Source organism: Heteronotia binoei, chromosome 3 (assembly GCF_032191835.1).
Source record: "Heteronotia binoei isolate CCM8104 ecotype False Entrance Well chromosome 3, APGP_CSIRO_Hbin_v1, whole genome shotgun sequence".
NCBI lineage: Eukaryota > Metazoa > Chordata > Lepidosauria > Squamata > Gekkonidae > Heteronotia > Heteronotia binoei.
The window spans coordinates 2,352,075-2,374,024 of NC_083225.1; the positions used below are offsets into that span (position 1 = coordinate 2,352,075).

The following is a 21,950-nucleotide window of genomic DNA, read 5'->3' on the forward strand; positions in this document are numbered from 1 at the left end:
GGGGCTTACGAAACCGTCCAAAATAGCAGTTCCCTCTGTAGTCACGCAACGGACAGCTCACTCCGTTTCCCTACTTTGGCGACGTTCTAGAATGGCTCTTGAACATTACGAGAGCGCCAAGATAGGGGGTGGTGGTGGTGGTTGTTCAGTTGCACAGTTGATTCCAACACTTTGCGACCCCATGGACCAAGTCCCTGGAAGGTCAGATGCTAATGCTGAAGCTCAGATACTTTGGCCACCAAATAAGGAGATTTCTTTTTTTGGGGGGGGGGGGGAGGAGGTTGTTCAAAAAAAGTGGTTTTCAAACCATTTCAGGGAGGAGTTTGCACACTGACTTACAGGGTGGAATTCTAGCAGGAGCTCCTTTGCATATTAGGCCACTTTCCCTTGATGTAGCCAATCCTCCAAGAGCTTACAAGGCTCTTCATATGGAGCCTCTACTGTAAGCTCCAGGGGTATGTGGCCTAATATGCAAAGGAGTTCCTGCTACAAAAAAAGCCCTGTTCTAGTGAAGGGCCATGTGCTTAACTTGGACATTCCATTCCCAGCACCTAATAGCAGATGAACAGGCTGGTGTAGTGGTTAAGTGTGCAGACTCTTATCTGGGAGAACTGGGTTTGATTCCCCACTCCTCCACTTGCAGCTGCTGGAATGGCCTTGGGTCAGCCAGAGCTCTGGCAGAGGTTGTCCTTAAAAGGGCAGCTGCTGTGAGAGCCCTCTCAGCCCCACCCATCTCGCAGGGTGTCTGTTGTGGGGGAGGGAGATAAAGGAGATTGTGAGCTGCTCTGAGATTCGGAGCGGAGGGCAGGATATAAATCCAATATAATCTTTTTTGTAAGCTCTTGGAGGATTGGCTACATCAGGAGAGTGTGACCTAATATGCAAAGGAGCTCCTGCTAGAATTCCACCCCTCATGACTTATATGTGGCCTTGCATGTTATTCAGAAGGCATATAGTTGACTCACATGAGGAGGAAGAAGATATTGGATTTATATCCCGCCCTCCACTCCAAATCTCAGGGCGGCTCACAATCACCTTTATCTTCCTCCCCCACAACAGACACCCTGTGAGGTGGGTGGGGCTGAGAGAGCTCTCCCAGAAGCTGCCCTCTCAAGGACAACTCTGTGAGAGCCTATAGCTCAGGGGTGGCTGAATTTGCTTAATGTAAGAGTCACATAGAATAAGCACCAGATGTTTGAGAGCCACACAAGACTTGAACAGATGTTTGAGAGCCGCAAGGAAGGGAGGGAAGGAGGCAAATAGATGGGAAAGGGAGGGAGAGATGGAAAGAAAACAACTTTAACTTTAAATGCATTTTCCAAGCTGCCAGCTGGCTTGGCGAAGGGATTTAAAGAGACAAATGCCTTCTCCAAGCTGGCCAAAAGGGCAGTGGGGGGCTTTGAGAGTCACACAATATGTGTGAAAGAGCCACATGTGGCTTCCGAGCCATAGTTTGGCCACCCCCGCTATAGCTGACCCCAGGCCATTCAGCAGTGGGGGAATCAAGTACAGTTCTCCCAGATAAGAGTCTGCACACTTAACCACTATGCTAATCTGGGAGGGGGGGCTAGTGGCCAGACCTGCAGGGCTCTTCCTGTCACTCCAGGATGAAGGGGCTCTAGGATACAAACAGGAAAACATTGTATCTACACACTCCAGAAAACAACTATTAGATACGCTTGCTCTTAGTGATGCCAGCCTCCAGGTGGTACCTGGGAATCCCCAGGAACTATAGAAGACGACGACTGCAGATTTATCAGTGTCTCAGAGCGGCTTACATTATCTTCGCCATTATCTTCCCCCACAAAAGACACCCTGTGAGGTGGGCGGAGCTGAGAGGGCTCTCACAGCAGCTGCCCTTGCAAGGACAACCTCTGCCAGAGCTCTGGCTGACCCAAGGCCATTCCAGCAGCTGCAAGTGGAGGAGTGGGGAATCAAACCCGGTTCTCCCAGATAAGACTCCACACACTTAACCACTACACCAAAGTGGCTCTCTCCAGATTACAGGGCTCATCTCCAGACTGCAGAGATGAGTTCCGCTGGAGAAAATGGATGCTGTGGAGGGTGGACTCTGTGTCGTTGTACCCACTGAGATCCATCCTCCTCAGGCTCCACCCCCAAATCTTTTAGGAGTTTCTCCACCTGGATCTGACCACCCTACATCCCCACCCCCCACCCCTGCCAGTGATCAGGAGGGACCTGGCGACCCTGTTATCCATCTTCTGGTTGACAAGTCCCCGAAACCCAGCTTGAAAATGGTGGCTCTGAAGAAGCAGAAAGCATTCCCCGCCCCCCCCCCCCCCCGCCTCAGGCCACAACAAATAGCAAAGGGGCAGAACTGTTTGCCTCCCATCACTCTCTTACACACACACCACCCACCCCGACTGAGGAGACCCTTGGTATGTCTCAAATCCCAACCCTCCGGCAAGGCTGGAATTCTAGCAGGAGCCCCTTTGCATATGTTAGGCCACCCCCCCCCCCAATGTAGCCAATCCTCCAAGAGCTTACAAAAAAGAGCCCTGCAAGCTCTTGGAGAATTGGCTATATATGAGGGGGGTGTGGCCTAACATGCAAAGGAGCTCCTGCTAGAATTCCACCCCTGCCTCTGGGCAAGCTATTAGTTCTCCACCTAAAGTACGGTACCTCACACCAGAGTTTCCGGGAGTAGAAAGCCAATGGCTTCAAGTATGTCAGCCAGCCACTGTAATCTGATAAACACTATTAGCACAATATACAGGACACAAGAAAACAAGCTGCACACATTATCAGGCCTGTCTGGCAAAGCATTTGGTGACAACAGAAGAAAATTAGTTTAAATAGATCAATGTAGGGGCGGACTCGTTTTGCTCATGATAAGCCATTAGTTAGCCATTAATAGTTTTATACACTCTTTTGTCTTATGAATTGGCTTTGGGGTAGATCACTACAGTGTTCCCATTTTTAATACAAACAGACAGATGACAGAGCAACACAGGTCAAAAATGTTGCATACAGACTGAATTACAGACAGTATAATTTCTACATGTCCCTAGTAGTGCTCCTTTCAGTCGACCACGGACCATGCTTTCCAACTGAGCCAATATTCCTTCAAGATTCTACACTTTCCCTCTGTTTTATAAGGACTTGCATAGTAGAAACTCCAGATTACAGGAGAGTCTCAACTGGTGTGCAGATTCTTCCTAGAGTAACATTACAAGTTAGACGCAGTCTCTCTCTCTCTCTCTCTCTCTCCTCAGACATGCAAACAAAAGGGACTGTCAAATTTTTTAGAAGAGGATCCGTAATAAATCCACACCATCTGGCATGTATATTTTTATGTCCTGGATAGAGAGAGACGGTTTCTTGTGTACAGTACGGGTTCCACAGCTGCTCAGCTGTGCTGTCCTCTACTCACAATTTACGCTTCGAAGATGGTACTTGGTGGCACAGAGCTAACTCCCCCCCCCCCAACAACAATCTTTATATAGTTATGTTTGCAGATCCTCCTTCCATTATGCTTGACACACTAAAAACATAAGACTTGTTTTGATCAAGGGAAGAGGGGACGATTCCGTTCAAAAAAATGGCCGCTTTTTAAGAGACTCTTGATCGGAGAGCACGAAATTCAGGCCTCATTTTGAGTAGGAGCTCACTGGAGCGGCGCTCTGGAACCTCTAAATTTTATTGTGCTCTTTTTTCCTCAACCCACTCCCTCCCCCTCAAAAAGATACTTGCTTCTGAGCTCCACTGTTCAAACCCCCCGTGAGAATGTTGCCGAACTCTAAGATTTGACAAACTTTCTAATATTTTTTCCCCACAAAAAAATGGAAAAATATCTAAAGCAGACAGATGGAAATCTTCCTTATGCCACTGTGGCCACGTAGGAGAAAGCAGTTTTAAAAGTATGATGAGAGTAAGGTTTTACGATGACAATTACAATTCTAGAAGCATTTTAAGGTTGATGCTGAGCTGATCTAATTTAGCACACCTTCTGGTGATGTCAGGGGCATTTGGCATATGCAAATGAGTTGCACTAATGAGCTCCAGCATCATTTTTCTACGAAATGACTCCTGACTAGATTCCAAGGAACCCAACCGCAGAGAAGGCCCAACTACTGAACCTGTGCTAATTCATCTGCACCGGGAACAAGCAGATCAGTCAACAGATGCTGGCACAGCGATGGAGGAAGCTTCCTGTTGCATCTCTGTATGAGCTGGGATTGCTTGCTGGCTTGTAACCAGGAGGCACACCCAAATCATGGCGAAACACAGAGGCGTAGTGGATGATTGCTGAGTTTTTCCTCAAGATATTAAAAGAGATGAGTGGGAGGAGAGGTGGCTTGGTATAGCCCGTTTTCTCAAATCTCAGAAGCTTACATGGGGATCAGTCTGTGTTAGTAATCTGATGGGGAGACCTTCAAGGAGCACTGCAGAGGAAGACAATGGCAAAACACCTCTGCTTCTCACTTGTCTTGAAAAGCCCCTTGCTGGGGGTGCCAGCAGCTATGATGGGGTGGCCAGACTTGCTTAATGTGAGAGCCACATAGAATAAACGTCAGATGGTTGGAGAGAGGGAGGTAAGGCGAGATGGGAAGAAAGCAACTTTAATGCCTTCTTCAAACCGGCTGGTGGGGGCTTCGGGAACCACACAAAACATGCAGAAGAGCCACGTGCAGCTTGGCTATGCCTTGACTGCACTTTGCACTTATGCATACACAATTTAGCTAAAGAAAAGGAAAAAGGTTGCACTTCAATACGTTTCCAGTTTTTCCTCCTTGGGTGGGTGTGGATCAGCAAGTAAACAGCCACGGACAGTTTTTGGCCAGCAAGAAAAGAAAAGCCCCAGCTAGGAATCCTCTCAGCAAATATAATGGAAAGTGTTAATTGCTGGCAATTCCTGCGAATCAAAAGGCTACGTTTGTTGTTTGTAAGGCCCGCTTCTGGAATGGGAGTCCTTCCTTATCAGGCATCAAATATCCTGAAACTGAAGCTGACTTAATCCCTCCAGGCCAGCGAGTGACAGCTTTCCAGGAGACACATCAGGCCTTTAATTAAAAACAAAACGTTGTTGGGCTGTGCAATCTTAAAGAGGGGCCTCAGCCGAAAAACACTGAATTAATGTTGGCATATAAGAGAGAATGATATACATGAACAGCTCTCAATAAGCCTTCCGTAGCACTCCCAGTTCCAAAAACAACAAAACGGGTTTCTAAGACAAGTAACTGGATACAAATGGAGAGGGAAGAACAAACAGGGATGGGGTCGGCTGCCTGAATTCTTGGGGTCTGCTCTGTCTCCCGGATGGCAGACCGGGAACATGTGGTGCCATGTCGATGATGCCAACTGAGGATGCCAACTTTGATCCATAATAAGGAGGAAGCAGCATATGGTAAGAATGTAAGAGAAGCCATGCTGGATCAGGCCACACAGTGTCACACGGTGGCCAAAACACCCAAGCACCATCAAGAGGTCCACCAGTGGAGCTAGAAGCCCTTCCACTGTGCCCCGCCCCCCATCACAAGAATACAGAGCATCACTGCCCCAGACAGCGTTCCAACAATATACTGTGGCTAACAGCCACTGATGGACCTCTGCTCCATATGTTGATCCATTCCCCTCTTGAAGCTGGCTATGCTTGCAGCTGCCGCCACCACCTCCTGTGACAGTGAATTCCATGTGTTAATCAACCTTTGGGCCAAGAAGTATTTCCTTTTATCCGTTCTGACCCGACTGTTCAGCAGTTTCATTGAGTGCTCATGAGTTCTCGTACTGTGAGAAAGGGAGAAAAGTACTTTTCTCTGCTTCTTCTATCCCATGCACAATCTTGTAAGCCTCTTATCATGTCAACCCTCAGTTGATGGTTTCGCCAAACTAAAGAGCCCCAAGCGTTTTAAAGATGCAACATGCAATGCTATTCCTGAGCACAAACAAGATTTTGCATAAAAAGACAGATAAAACGCTACAGAGGGAGAGCTCTTACACTATTTTATTAGGAGCAGTATTGTGCCGCTCACATAGATTAAAATTTGGCGAGTCTGGAAAAAATGTCTTACGGACCACATCTGGCCAGTTGGTTATCTTTAATCTAATTTAATGCTGCCTGCAGTCGTTCAGGGAAAACTTTAAAAACCAAGTCACATTTGCCATTTCCCTGCCAAGCAAGAAGCAAATTTATACCGGTAACTGAGAAAGGGCACCAAAGCATTTGGCACTGCTGCCTACAAGCTTTTCAACATTTCACGTTCAGGTCTGCTGGGCGACGTGCCGGTGATGCTAGTCAAACGTTTGATCCATTTCCCCTCCTGTAATTCTCTCCAGGACTGGGTGATCACGTTCACACACTTCTCACACATCAAGGAAAGAAATACATTATTTAATCCAAGGTAAATACCCCTGAGGCAGAACAACTTAACGGAAACCCACCTGAACAAGAACAAGATAAGTGTGGCTGAAGATCCAACAAACAAAAAGCCGGAATTTTTTTTTCCATCTAAAGAACACAAGGATCAAAATACCCTTTTTAAAAATCTGAGATTAGGATGTTCACATGTAGATCTATGAATGAACAGACATTTGTGCAGCAAATAAGTCTCACAGTCTGGTGGATAGAGACCTCTTCATAGTGAAGGAGTACTACTTCTCCATCACAAACAGAGACTTGTGTTTACACAGTTAACGCTGTTGAAACTTTTTGGTTTTGCAATCAAGTTGAGGCTGATTTATGGAGACCTGACAGGCCAGGGGTGGCAGAACTGGGCCCTGGGAGCCACACGTGGCTCTTCCACACATATTGCGCGGCTCTCAAAACCTCCACTGCCTCATCGGCTAGCGTAGAGAAGGCATTTCTCTCTTTAAATCAATTTTCCACGCCAAGCAAGCCAGTGGCTTGGAGAATGTATTTAAAGTTAAAGTTGCTTTCTTTCCGGCTCTCCCTCTCCACCTATTTGCCAGTCTTCTTTCCTTCCTTGCAGCTCTCAGACATTCATGTCTTGCGACTCTCAAACATCTGACGTTCAAGTCTTGTGGCTCTCAAACATCTGACATTCATACTATGTGGCTCTTACATTAAGCAAGTTTGGTCACCCCTGCCATAGGGGTGTCAAGGCAAGAGACATCCAGAGGTGGTTTGCCATTGCCTGCCTCCTTAGAAGTCTCCCATCCAAGCATTCACCAGGGCTGACCCCTTGTTTGCTTCTGAGATGTGACGAGCAGGGGCGGAATTCTAGCAGGAGCTCCTTTGCATATTAGGCCACACAGCCCTGATGTAGCCAATCCTCCAAGAGCTTACAAAAAAGAGCCTTGTAAGCTCTTGGAGGATTGGCTACATAAGGGGTGTGTGGCCTAATATGCAAAGGAGCTCCTCCTAGAATTCCGCCCCTGGTGATGAGACTGGGCTAACTAGCTAAGAGCTGCCTAACAATAGCAGTTATTCTTCTCTCAAACATTACTGACGGTACCTCGGATGAAAAATCAGATATTCCATGTCTCAGACGTATTTATGAGTGGGAAGTTTACATGGGCGCTATGACTCAGCATTGAAACTAGACGGATGTCCTGTCCTATAGGCCAGAGGCAATACCTATTCCTGTGAATTTGTCCAAAGAATCTTAATAGGAGATTAACAGAGAATGCTCACAGCTGGCCCTGCACAAGGCTACAGCTGGTGCCTGCTTCCCCACCCCCTGCACTGAGAACCAATGTTCAGAAACAGATGAATTATGGGAAAAATAAAAAGCCCATTTTCGCGACCCCAGAAGACTAGCACCCTAGGTGATCGCCTAGCTTGCCCAGTGGCAGGGCTGGCCCCGAGAATCATGTGCCTTGTAGTCCTTTACAAAGAACAGGTGTGATTATTTGCTGACAAGACTCACATACACAATCCCAAGGAAGATACCCCTGAACAGGTAAGTAGGATAAGAACAAATGAAGACACCAGGAACTTCCTGCAGTGCATGACTTGTGTACCTTCATGCTTTAGACCAGGGGTGTCAAACATGCAGCCCAGGGGCCAAATTGGGTCCCCGAAGGCAGCCTATTAGGCCCTTGAGCAAGTCTGCTTCCTTCTGCATCACAGCTTGCTTTGCCAGGCTTGCTCAACTGCACAGGAGCTACAGAGCAAAGCCTCTATTTTCTCTATTGGCTGAGGGTCCTCCCTTGGGGAGGAAGTGCTTGCTTTGCCAGGCTCTCTCAAATCGCACCGCAGAGCTACTAAGCCAAGCCTCTCTTCCTTCTATTGGCTGAGGCTCCTCCCCCTCCTCGTCCCCTGGGGAGGGAGGGAAAGAGCCAGAGTTTCCTTTGCCCAGTTCCCTGGATCCCACGAGATACAAAGAAAGCACCTTTTTAAAAAATAGAAAACAAGTCTGTGTCCTTTATATTAAGTTTGTCTCTCTGCTTCCTGGTATTACATTTTATGACACACATGGCCTGGCCCAACAAGGTGTCATTTATGTCAGATCCAGCCCTCGTAACAAATGAATCCAACACCCTTGCTTTAGACTGTGGAAAGTGGCAGAATAGTTGGGGAGGGAACCCTTCACCAGGAGGACATAGTAGCTCCAAGCCTTTTTTTGTAGTAGGAACTCCTTTGCATATTAGGCCACACACCCCTGATGTAGCCAATCCTCACGAAGCTTACAGTAGGCCCTGTACTAAGAGCACTGTAAGCTCTTGGAGGATTGGCCACCTCAGGGGTGTGTGGTCTAATAGGCAAAGGAGTTCCTGCTACAAAAAAAGCCCTGGGTAGCTCTCTCCTGCTTTTACCCTATGACCATACAAAACAACATGCAAAGAAAGACAGAATCGAGCCGACTGTGGTGCAGAAATGTAAGAAGAAACAAAAGCAAAAGTCATGCTAGACAGTAAAACAAAGTGAAATTTTAAGGAGTGTGGTGTGGGCAATACGAGAATACCGAAGAAAAGGTGGGCAAAGATAATCAAATCAAAAAGGGGAGACTCAAGTACCACCATGTTGGTGTTAAACTGTATTTAGAACTTGGCATTTTAACCCAGGTAGCAGTCCTCAGTCTAACCTGCCTTGCATTGTGAACTTAAAATGAGAAAGGGGGTCCACATATGCCACCCACCCATTCACTTCCCTGGAGGAAGGGTGGAATTAAGAAAAATGCACCAATAAAGCAGGAATGGTTTTATAGGATGCCCCAGTCTTTTCAGCCAACATTGGTTCTTGATTACGTTTTTTCTACATTTTAATTTAAACAGGACTGGGCATAAAAGAATCTGAGAAATTAACTGGGGCAGGGAAGGGCAATGAATGAGTTTCAGATCCGCTGCCCAGCTGGAACAAAAATAAGTGGAAACAAAAGGAAGAATGTGTGCATCTTGTTAGAATATGACACTTCTCTTGAAAGGGCTTCCATTCCCCAACAGCAGATACAAGGTATATCTATAGATAGAAATGCTTTCTAGCATTAACGGCAGACCTATTAATGGCAAAGAGGCATGTGATTATAAGAACATGTCTGCTCAGAAAGCCAACGGATTGGTCCAGAACTTCCTACAAGAGAACAGACAATGGTGCGTGGGAGGAAGTTGAGAACTCCCCTTTAAAAGGGAACTATAAACCCCCCCTAAACCTGCGCTTGGATTTTCTGTACCAAAACATTTTATTATGGGGTGTTTTCCTTCCCACCCCCCCATCTTGCTGTATGCCACAAGAAGGCCATAGGAAGAAGAAGAGATTGGACATATACCCCACCCTTCACTCAGAGTTCCAGAGTGGCTTCCAATCTCCTTCCCTTCCTCTCCCCACAACCAACACCCTGTGAGGTAGGTGGGGCTGAGAGAGCTCTAAGAGCACTGCTCTTGAAAGAACAGCTCTGCAAGAACTGTGGCTGACCCAAGGCCATGCAGCAGGTGCATGTGGAGTGGGGAATCAAACCAATTTTCCCAGTTAGAATCCGTACACTTAACCAAGTGCCAAAATCAACAGAGCCAAGTGCCAAAACCAATGTCCTGATGCAAATAACTTTTTATTTCAGGCGGGCAGCCATGTTGGTCTGAAGCAACAGAACAACAATTGAGCCCAGTGGCACTTTTAAGACCAACGAAGTTTTTAAAATTGTGTGCAGATATTTGATGAAGTTTGCATGCACACACATAAAAGCTTATGCCCAGAATTAAACTTTATTGACTTAAAGATGCCACTGGATTCAAACTTTCTAAATTTGAAAGCCAATCTTAAAGCAGGGCCTCCCTGAGAGAATTCAGAATTGCACAAGTGTTATGCAGTTGCAATTCATATACACAGCACACCCCACCACGGCACACCTGTGACTTTCCCGTGTGTGTACGTCACTTCACCTACCCTAACTTTCACAACTTCACAAGACTGACAGGAAAGCCCCCCCTTTAGAATTCCCTCCGTTTTTTAAACATTTGATTTCTCCAATTCTTGTGTACTTATTGTGGGTGGTGTCTTTGGCAAGGGGGAAGAAAAATGGGTGTGGCTTGATCAGGCCTGGAGTTCTAGGGGAACCTGAACTACTCACTTCCCTTTTTTCAAATCAAAAACATTCAAATTTTTAAACTACACAAATGTTCTTTGGGAACTGCACACACCCACACTCTGGAACTGTGCATTTTGTGTCTGCTGCACTGTCATAACATATATAAATAAAAAGGTAAAGTCCTGCCCTGTGATGAGAGTAAGTCTCTTTAGGACCAAACCTGTAAGCTCACAAGACAAAAAGAAAAATCTCTGAATGTGAGCCAATGGCCACGGTATTCTTCTCAGAGCCAATGCTGAGGGAAAAGGTTTTGGTCCTGAGCAAACTAGTGATCCACTAAGTAAAATAGAGCACACCAGCTATGTATCTTGCCCATAAGAACCTGAATAAAGAAACTTTTCGTTGCTTCTCTGGGACCACAGCAAATAGGGAGGGGTGTACTGGGTGGCGGTACAGTCAGCAAGCTTTGACTCGGTGTGTCACAAGTTGGGACAGTGTGACAGACATTTTCTTTACAAAAATTAAGCACCAGCCTAAACCCTATTTAAAAGAACTATTATGGGTGCAGCCTTGACTTTGTTTTGAAGGATCCAGTTGTATTCAAACTTCTCCTATGCATACACCATAACAAAAAAAGTTAACGATTTCTAAAAGACCACAATTAACTTCCTTTTATTGGTTTCTGACAAGCCAGTTCTAGTCCGGCATTCAGCCAATCCTGCCAGTCACTGAAGGTTCCCAGAATAGGCTTTTTTTGTCACCACTGAAGTGATTGCACATCAGTTATAAAACAAAAAAATGTCCTATATGGAGGACTCATCACTGTGAAGTGTCAGGCCAGGGAGAAAGCATTCATGGCATGAACCAGGCTGTCTTCCTCCTTCCCAACTGCCAACTGACCAGAGGGGAAAAACCAGTCGACATCTTCATATGCAAGAAAATCAACAGGTGAAGTCCAGAGGATCAAAGAGCAGAACAACCTGTTGTTAAAGGCATAGCTGCAGAAACCAAACTGAAGAGTTGTCACCTTGGCAACAGACAGCCAAGCAAGGTTTGCTTATAAGCAGGGCTTGTTTTGTAGCAGGAATTCCTTTGTATATTAGGCCACACATCCCTGATGTAGCCAATCCTCCTGAAGGTTACAATAGACCCTGCAATAATAGCCCTATAAACTCTTGGAGGATTGGCTACATCAGAGGGGCATGGCCTAATGGGCAAAGGAGCTCCTGCTATTAAAAATGCCCTGCTTATAAGACTAGAATCTAGGAAACTCTAGATTCTAATCTCCACTCAATTCACTAAACTGAATCTCATGGGGCAACTCTTGGGCAGTTCAGGCTCAGTCCGGCCTACCTCAAAGGTTTGTTCTCACCATCCCCTCCAAAGCAAGCTGTAAAGTGTTTTTGGTCCCTTGCCCACATCTTTATTCCTTGCAGTTGGTAAATTCCCATTCCTATCCAAATGTAGAAACAGGTCTGGATGCCTACATTCCATCTCTCACCACTGCTGCTGCCTCTAAAAAAAAGTTTGCTCTCAAAAGAATGTCATTAAACTCACTGAAAGCCATTCAGGTGGAGACAGGTTGCTAAATAAATACTATGAAAGGCACACAGGCTTCTAAATACAAAAGGGAGGAGAAGCAGAAGGGTCTGTTTTGACTTCTAAAAAAGCAGACAGATTGAGGCTGGAGGCTCTTTTTTATTTTAAAAGTGACAGATCGCTGAGAAGGGTGGATAAGAGAAATTATTTCAGTGGGTTTTAAGATGGATTGTTAGGAAGAGAGAAAACAAACCAGTGGTCTTCCACAGATACTACGGAACAGGTCGAACCAGATAAACAGGCCTGCTAACGCCCAAGGGGATTGGAAGGAGTATCACACAAAACTTTAATAACCTGCATTTCATGACCTGCATTTATTAAAGCTTTCAAGCTACAGCTTTCCTACACAGCACTTAAAAAAAAATGTTCCACAAGTCAAATAGGTACACAGAATGAGAGGATATTATGCAGAGTGCACCAAATTAAGCCTCACTATTCAATCTGCTTTTCAGCACAGAGGCCCCATGGCCTTCTAATACTTGTTCGCTTGTGTTTATAATGAACTGGAAGCCTGTATTTGCCTCAGACAATCACTCAAGTCGTATGCTACCACTCCGCACCAGGGACAGAAGATGCAGAAAGGAATGGCAGAATACCACTAAAATGCACATTATGTATCTCAAATATTTCTCCCTACTCCCCCACATATATATCTGTGAGGGAGCAAGGGGCAATAATTATAAAGAATGAGGAAAAAAAGAAAAACCAGCAAAAGAAAAACATGCACACAATTTTGGAGATCAGATTTTTTTAAAATGTGCAGGTAAAACCACGCAAAACACCAAGCAAATCTTACAAAAAAGAGAAGATTTTAAAACCCTGTTGACAGCCAAGAGTCAGAAGGAGTTGATAATTCGCAAGGGATGGATAAAATTGATTATTAAGACATTTACAACACACACAGGCACTTTGGTTTTAAATTGGACAAACATTTGCACACCATAAATCTCTTGGAGTCATGAACTGATACTCCAACTCCCTGTGCTCCAGCTCTTTTTGTGCTTCCACCCCAAAATCACCAAAATACAAAGTTACCCCAGCTTCAGTATAAAACTCAATAGGCCTCACAAAAGCAGAAACAACATAGCATAACATATCCTACATAAAACTGCACCACTCCCCAACACAAGAGATTTCAGTACTGAGGTAAAACATCTGACAGGAAGAAATAATATATTTAAGACCACCACATTTTATCTGAAGTGGAGTTTCGTTTCTATGAACCAGACTCACTTTGATACACCCACTGCACTGTTTATAAATCACCTTATTAGAGAATAGACACATGTGAGGGAGCCAACATATTAAAAGCAGGGTGTAGCTTCCCTCAGAACCAGCCTAGTTGCGTGTGTGAGACAGGATATTTAAATGTTAAAGCAATGTGGACAAGAAACAATAAAATAAAACAGTGGCATCTCAAGCCTTAACCTTGGGTATCCAACTCCTACAGCAAAATGTCAGAGACCCTCTTGCTGGTTTGTCTGGTAGTTTATGGCCTTACAACATTATGGTAAGTAGACTGAAGAAAGAAATTCTCTTGAGCATAGTTTCTTACATTCAAGAGAGTACAGGCACTCTTTCTCAATTCAGACTGGAGCCACATTTCCCTAATGCCACAAATCAGTAGCTAAAAGCAAACCTGCTACGTTCAAATGAGTCTGCCCCACTGTTTCTGCATGAATTGCTCTGAGCTTTTTCCTGATCAGAAAGAAGCAATCCCTGAACATGAACTTAAGCATACAACAGGCACACTTTTCTAAGGCTCTCTGTCAGGAGCCAATAAATCACCCAAATATATGTAGAGATGCAGCAAAATTATCCAGATGCTGCAGAGGCCGATTAGAAGGCAAAAAAACCCACAGTGCAGCAAATCATTCAGAGACACAACAGGCAACCTGCTTGTCTGGGTGGATGTTTTGTGCTCCTAAAAGCATACAGTAAAGAGCACAATTGCTTTTCAGAATTTTTAAAAAATCTTCTCTTTTATAGATAACAGCTTCATTTATCAAAGCAGCATTTCCATAGTTACATTTTCGCCTGGAGATATTCAGTCGTTCCAACAATGAGCAAGGGCTGAATACGAGGCCTTGTTGCACAGATGAAACGCATCTCAGATCTTTCCTCAATTAAAAACCAGATTTTTTTAAAAAGCCATTTTAGCTGTACAGCATAATTCCAATTCGCATACAAATTACAAAAAAGGCAGGCTGCAGTGTCTTAAGAAAACCAGAAGAGCTCTGATAGGAGGGTGAGTAATGCTCCAAGTACGATCATCCTTGTTTTAGCAGAAAAATTTTGAAGCTTTACAGCAGTTCTTCCACAGCAAGGAGGCTTTAAAAACCTTCAAGGATGAACGTTAATATAAATTTACAAAGTGAATAATTTAACCAAGCATCTTATGCAAATTTTTTTTTAATCACAGGGCTGCGACCAACAGCGTTGCACAGAAGATTCAGTTAGCCATCCAAGACACCTTAAAGCTTCAAAGAAGGTTCCACTCCCTACCCCACCCCCCCAAATAGCACCTTAAGGACAAACACCAGGGGTGGAATTCTAGCAGGAGCTCCTTTGCATATTAGGCCACACACCCCTGACGTAGCTAATCCTCCAAGAGCTTCCAAAAAAAGAGCCTTGTAAACTCGCGGAAAATTGGCTGCATCAGGGGCGTGTGGCCTAGTATGCAAAGGAGCTCCTGCTAGAATTCTACTCCTGAACAACACTGATTTCAGTATCAGCTTTCATGGGCCATGGCCATTTTGTCAGAAGGCTGTGGTCCACAAAACTTCACACCTTGTTAGTTGTTAAGGTGCCACTGTTTTATTTTGCAACAACAGACCAACATGGCTACTCCTTTGCAATCTTCTGCATAGGAATAAAAGACAGCAGCAATACAAGACCTGAGTCACTCTATACTTGCTAGAGAGGCCCATTAATTTCACAAGCACGATCACACCCTAATATGATCATGTAACTTTTTGAAAAAGTGTAGTTTGTCATAAAATAAAATGACTTTCCTTAACGGATTACACGTTTATTAAATGTTTGGCTTAACGTTCAATGCCGAGGAAACAGCACTTTGGGAACTATTCTGGAAAAAAGCGTTAACTGCTGGGAAACTTATTTTTTTCAAAACAAAATGAGGCAGAGACGGCCAAGTCTTAAATTTAGCTAAGCCACGTTCCAAAGCACACTTCATTTTATGTACATGAAACAGCCAAGGAGAGGTGCCCTTCACCAGACAGCACAATTCTGTTCAAAAGTGTTGTTTTAAAAACAAAAATAAGCAGGAAGGAGGGGGGATACTGATTCAAAAGGGGTATTTATGTACTGCTCAAATTAAACCTCTTTATTTTAAGAAGTTCAAAAGTGTCAGTTTACATTTTATTAACTGCTCCATTTGGCTGATTTATACCTCTCAGCTTGAAACAAACCAAGTGGAAACCTTTCCAAGCAAAGTAGCAGAAAGAAAGGAGACGGCCCAGTTTGTATTTATAGGACAGGCAACTTGCAAAATTTAAAACACGGTAAACACATACCAGTATGAGTCCGCAGGTGTGCTTTTAAGTGGGAAGACTTTGTATATACTTTAGTGCAACCTAAGACAAAGAGAGAAGAGCCAGATCAGCTGAGCATTCATGTCCTGAAAATATTAACTGAATGATTGTACACAACCCACTAATGTGTTTGCTGGGAGCTTCTAAAGGAGGACATGGCTTTATTTTAAGAAAGTTACTCAAAACTCTGGTATGTCAAATTAGAATTCCATCTCCAGTTAACACCAAAAGGACAACTCCTAGTACCAATATATAGTCTGTCCATATACAGAACTTCCACCCAAGAGCTAAAAACAACTAAAGTTAAAATTAGAAAAAAAATATTTCTATTATTGTTCCACAACAGTATGCTTCCCCCCTCGTTTCCACATTTCACGTTTTGCCAATTTTTTCCACAAAGCGTTGAACTGCACACCTGTGTTATGCTGAGTGACTTAAGAAGACTGGTAAGCAGCAATTTATAGACCAGGTAGGACAGCGTTACTTATTAGGGGAGACATATTTCAGTAAGGAATTACACAAGTGTATGCTTTAAGAAATGTCTTTATCAAGCGGCTCTCTAACAGTGCCGTTCTACTAAGCAGAGCTGCACCCTTCCAAGACGACTACTGACTTCAAGAGACTTGGAAGAGGGAAACTCTGGTTACGATTGTACTTTAAATACACTGCTTTTCAGCAAACGACAATTCTGGGGTTTCAGAAGGCTCAGGGGGCAAGGAGCCTAAATGCGTTCGAAATGTAGTTTAGTGGTCAGCGAAGGCCCCTTTTTCAAGCAGGAGTTCCTCTGCATATTAGCCAATCCTCCTGGAGCTTACAGTAGGTCCTCTACTAAGAGCCCTTTAAGCTCTTGGAGGATTGGTTACATGGGGGAGCGGCGTGGCCTAATATGCATAGGAGTTCCTGCTGGAAAAAGAGCGTCTGACTAGGAGACCCGGGTTTGAGTCCCCACTCTGCTAGGAAAGCTGACTAGGTGACTCTGGGACTGTCACGCCCTCTGAGCCAACCCTGCTCTGCAAGGCTGTTGTGATGAGAAACCAGAAGAGATTAACACAACGTTGCAAGGTGCTTTGGATTCCCGTCGGGGAGAAAGGTGGGGTATATGCAAATAAATGTCAGACTCAGAAGCCACACCCCAAGGTCCTACAGCATGACATCATAAAGAAGGCAGGGTTCCTAACCAGTGTTCCCTCTGAGCTGCATTAGTGTGAGTTAGCTCATAGTTTTTTAGCCTCTGGCTCACACATTTTTGTCTTAGCTCATGAAAAAGGGCCCCGGACCAAATTAATTTATGCAGTAGCTCACAACTTTAATGCCAGTCGCTCACAAAGTAGAATTTCTGCTCACAAGACTCCACAGCTTAGAGGGAACATTGCTCCTAACATAAGCTCCTCCTCTTGTTAGTTTGAATCAGGGCTTTTTTGTAGCAGGAACTCCTTTGCATATTAGGCCACACACCCCTGATGTAGCCAATCCTCCTGGAGCTCACAGTAGGCCCTGTACTAAGAGCCCTGTAAGCTCTTGGAGGATTGGCTACATCAGGTGGGTGTAGCCTAATATGTAAAGAGTTTCAGCTACAAAAAAAGCCCTGGTTTGAATCTTGATAATGCCTTTCATCAAGCAAAAGGTATAAAGACTTTAGGTGAGGGCAAGAATGCTTATAGACGATCAGTACTGTGTTTGTGGAAGACAAATTTGGTTCGGGGCGCGAAGAAAGGGACAGAATGCTCCTCCACAGAGAAGATACCTACCCCCACACAGTTCTGTTGCCAGTATTTCTCTGCTGGGAGCTGAGCATCCAAGTCAAACCATGTGAAAAGCCTGGTTTACATAAACAGCAGATCACATGGCAGAACTGTGACAAATCAGACTGAGGAACTGAAATTTTCTGTGCAGAGAGATTCCTCCATCTCAGGGAGAAAATTACAAAATGCTCCAAGTTTCTACCCAAAATCTGAAGCAGTTTTAATAGGTGATCCGTTGCTTCTTTTAAGCAGGCCGAAATTAATCGTATTTTTTTCGCATTTATTCACAGTGACCCAAAATTGTGGTTTGGGGCATTTTTATTTTTTACAGTATCTTAAAAAAGCTTCTTCCAGGAGAAGAGATAGACTACTAAGGGAGCCATACTAGGAATCAGGGATGGAATTCTAGCAGGAGCTCCTTTGCATATTAGGCCACACACCCTCTGATACAGCCAATCCTCCAAGAGCTTACAAGGCTCTTTTCTGTAAGCTCTTGGAGGATTGGCTACACCAAGGGTAAAGGAGCTCCTGCTAGAATTCCACCCCTGGTCAGACCTAGTCTGATGTTAGTAACGGAGGGTGCAATCCTAAGAACACTTCTTTGCAAATAAATACACTGAATAAAATAGGACTTCTATCTGGGTAAATCGATTTAGGGTTGTACTGCTCCATGCATTATGCTGTTCAATTGTTTGTAATACCGAAAACTTCCCCGAGTCTTTAAAAGTGTCTTCAATTTTTTTTTAAAGTGTTGCCAATTACCACTAACAACAGCCGATATTTAATCTGTCTGAATGAGGGAAGCAGCATTTACAACACAGAAACAGTTGGGATTATTTTTTTCCCCCCTCACGACTTACTCACCAGGATAATCACAGTAGTGAATGCGTCTCTTCTCCAAGTCCGGATTACTCCGCCTGTTGTACCTCACCGTCGGCATGGGGGGTGTATTCATCGGGAGGTTTGCGGGCAAATTGGGGTTGTGAATCACCATCTTGGAAGCGATCGTGGCGGCGTAGGACGGAGGAGGGGTCAGGTTCTGTAGCAATTCAGCTTGCCTGTCGGGACTGCCGGGCTCCGAGCTCGGGGGCGAAGGCGGGAAATAAGGGGCCTGCTGCTGAAGGAACTGATTGGGCATGGTGTACGTGCACTGAGGGATCCCTTGGAAAGGCTTCATGGTCGTCTGGGGCATCCCGGCCGACAGGGTGTTAAGGCCTGCCATGGTGGACGCCATAGAAACCCCGCTGAGAGAGTCCATCACCGCCGCCTGCGTGGCCGGGTTTGGCATATCTAAATCCGAACTGAGGAGCTGATAGAGCTGGCCCTGCTGGGGCGCCGAGATGGAAAGGTGAAGATCCGGAGTGGGCATCTCCTGTTTGATGAAGATGTTGTTCACATCGGGTGTCTGGTGGGAGCTGAAGATGCTCGTGAACTCAGGAAGGGCTTGGGTAGGGCTAGGGCCGGGAGGCACGGTCTCGCTCTGGTGGCTGAAGGCGTTGACGGGCTCCGTTTTGATATGCGGGACGGGCGGCCTCTGTGGCTTGTACAGGCCCGTCCTCAGGTGTGTGATGTCAGGGAGGAAGACATTCATGTTAATGCTGTAAGGCAACCCGTCGCCATCAGTGAAGAACTGGTCGACCACCGAGGCACTGTCTCGTCTGTACTTCTTGTGCTCAGGAATGGTGGGGATAGGGGGGAGCTGGGGCGTCAGGTACTTCTCCATTTCACACCTGGTCTGGACAAGAACAAAGTTTGCAAAAGAAAGAAAAAAGTGAGTCACGATTATCGATAAAGCCCCAAGATTATACACAAACCCAGTACCTTGATCAGTTAACCAATTTTTTTTTAAAAAAAGGAAAGGAAGGGTCCCCTGTGCAAGCACCAGTTGTTTCCGACTCTGGGGTGACTCTGCTTTCACAATATTTTCATGGCAAACTTTTTACCAGGTGGTTTGCCATTGCCTTCCCCAGTCATCTACACTTTCCCCCCCAGCAAGCTGGGGACTCATTTTACTAACATCGGAAGGATGGAAGGCTGAGTCAACCTGGAGCCGGTTACCTGAAAACCCAGCTTCCGCCGGGGATCAAATTCAGGTTGTGAGCAGAGCTTAGGACTGCAGTACTGCAGCTTTAACACTCTGCGCCATGGGGCTCTATTTTTAAAAAAAAGAGGAAGATACTAATAAATTCTGGAAAACCTTCCCAATAACTGATTTTTGGAAGCTATTTATTCAACGACCGGGGGGGGGGGGGGCAAGAGGGACGTTCTTTCTGAATCCTGTAATTTTCCTTGCCGTGGAAAACATACTGAGACTCATCCGTAACCATGAATATCCCTACAAAACAATCACATGGGACATTTTTCATGCTTGATTAGGACTCAGTTCTAGCATTAGTGAAAAAATGCTGATAAAAATCTTGTTTTTCTATCGCAATGATTTCAGTGAAGGAGAATTAAGTTTCTGTTTAATATTCACTGAAATCAGCGGGAGCATCAAAGTCTTTGATGGCTTGTACCTGTTGCCTTTTCAACCACTCCTTCCCCTGCCCCCCCACCTTTCTTTTTCAAGTAACAGATTTAAATTATATCCCAAAGGTCTTCCCATTATAAAATCAACACCGACGGGTTAACCGAAGGTTACGCATGTGTATCCTAAGGCCAAAGTGAAGCGTTTAATAAGCTGTGCCTACCAAGTGCAATAACCCAACTATACATAAAAGCATTCAGATCCAAATCTACCAAATCAAGTCATTATTGCTGCAAATTAAAAGTTTAGCAACACAGGAGTAAAACAACATCTTTCACACCCACAAGCCTTGTGCTTATTTGCTTAATTAAAATTAGTACATTCAACAATATAGTTGCCAGAGCTTGAGAAATCTCAAGAGAGAAGAGATTTCCAGGGGTGGAGGGGTGGAATTCTACGGAGCCTGCAGCAGTAGGCATGCGTAGCCAATTGCATTCACACGCCCTTACCCTCTGCAACATTTTGGGTGCATGTCTAATGTGAGAGCATTTTTACCTTCCTCCCCTTTAAAAGTTCTCCACCCTGCAGGGTGGAGAGCAGGGGATCCCACAGCCCCTGAAACAAATGAACTTTCACAACTTCAAAACCCAAATCCAGATATTCATACTCAATCTTTAAAAAAAAAAAATCTTATTCCCATGGGATAAAACCAGTTCACATTGTAGGCAGGGGCTTCAACAACGAACGAAAGGTTCCTCGGTACAAAATCTAACATCATTCACACCAGAAGCAAGGAACAGACACCAGACATACAAGTTTATCTACACAGAAAAGCGCCCAACTACTAGGCCGCCTTCTCTAGTCCAAGACTAGAGCTGATCCCCAACCTAGTCAGTTAGTTTCATGCAACTAACTTTTCATTGGATTGGCTAGTGTGTTCAAGATCGGGATAGAAAACTGCAATTCTCCAATCACAAATAAAACCCTACTGACAAAATAAGAGCGGACCAGGAAAAACTTGTGGGCAATAAATCCAGCAGGCTTGCTCCTTAGTCCTTTGCCATCTCCGTCCCGCTCAGGGAAACAGATATTCATGTGGCTGCACCTGACCTCTATGCAGCAGAGGTCTCCAACCCCCAGCCATGGACTGGTCCCGGTCCGGGGCCTATTAGTAGATGGGCCGTGAGTTCTATAATTATTTCATTATATATTACAATGTAATAATAAGACGACAACACTGGATTTACATCCTGCCCTCCACTCGGATCTCAGAGCGGCTCACAATCTCCTTTCCCTTCCTTCCCCACAACAGACACCCTGTGAGGTGGGTGGGGCTGAGAGGGCTCACAGCAGCTGCCCTTTCAAGGACCACCAAAGCCATTCCAGCAGCTGCACGGGGAGGAGTGGGGAATCAAACCCGGTTCTCCCAGATAAGAGTCTGCACACTTAACCACCACACCAAACTAATAGAAACAAAGTGCACAGTTGTATCATCTCGAAACCATTGCCCCCCCCCCCCCTCGGCCCATGGAAAAATTGTCTTCCACAGAACTGGTCCCTGGTGCCAAAAAGGTTGGGGACCACTGCTATAAACACATTCCTGTCCTAAGGGAGATCTTTAATTACCTACTGGGGGGAATCACTTGCCCAGCTTGGAGGCGCAGAGGAGTCTGTGGGTGGATGCAGTCCGATCCATTACAAGCACAGTCATTGGCAAAACATTTCTCCTGCACCCTCCAGCGGAACAGCAAATGGGACGTTCCATCCCCTCCCCTTTGCCCTGTAAGGAGCCCATTCATGCCAGAGGCCTTTCCAGCCCTGTCAAACCAAAAGGAGGAATGGGGAGGGGGGGGGGAGTGACAAACTGAAACCTTGGGCAAATAGAACAAAGTAGGAGTCAGTTGTACCTTTAAGAGCAACCAAGCTTTATTCGGAATGTAAGCTTTCATGTGGTAGCTAGAACAAGGGTGGCCAAACTTGCTTAACTTAAGAGCCACATAGAATAAACATCCGATCTTCGAGAGCCGCAAGATGTGACTGTCAGATGCTGGAGAGCCACATGACGGACAAAAGGAAAATAGATGGAGGGAGAGGTGAAAAGAAAGCAACTTTACGTGCATTTTTCCAAGCCATCAACAAATGC

The 21,950-nt window shown here is 45.1% G+C and overlaps 1 protein-coding gene across 2 annotated transcripts in view; it reads right to left on the reverse strand.

Annotated features, from left to right (window-relative positions):
• The window catches only part of KLF5 (KLF transcription factor 5), a 32,505-nt gene extending 13,424 nt beyond the window's left edge, over positions 1-19,081 (reverse strand). For both annotated transcript variants that reach the window (XM_060233536.1, XM_060233535.1), the window contains exons 1-2: positions 18,205-19,081; positions 15,581-15,640 (exon numbers count right to left, since the gene is read on the reverse strand). In XM_060233536.1, the coding sequence (XP_060089519.1) occupies positions 15,581-15,640; positions 18,205-19,063 (919 nt within the window). In that variant the 5' untranslated portion in view covers positions 19,064-19,081. The remainder of the gene's footprint in view (positions 1-15,580; positions 15,641-18,204) is intronic.
• Between the last annotated feature and the right edge of the window lie 2,869 nt (positions 19,082-21,950).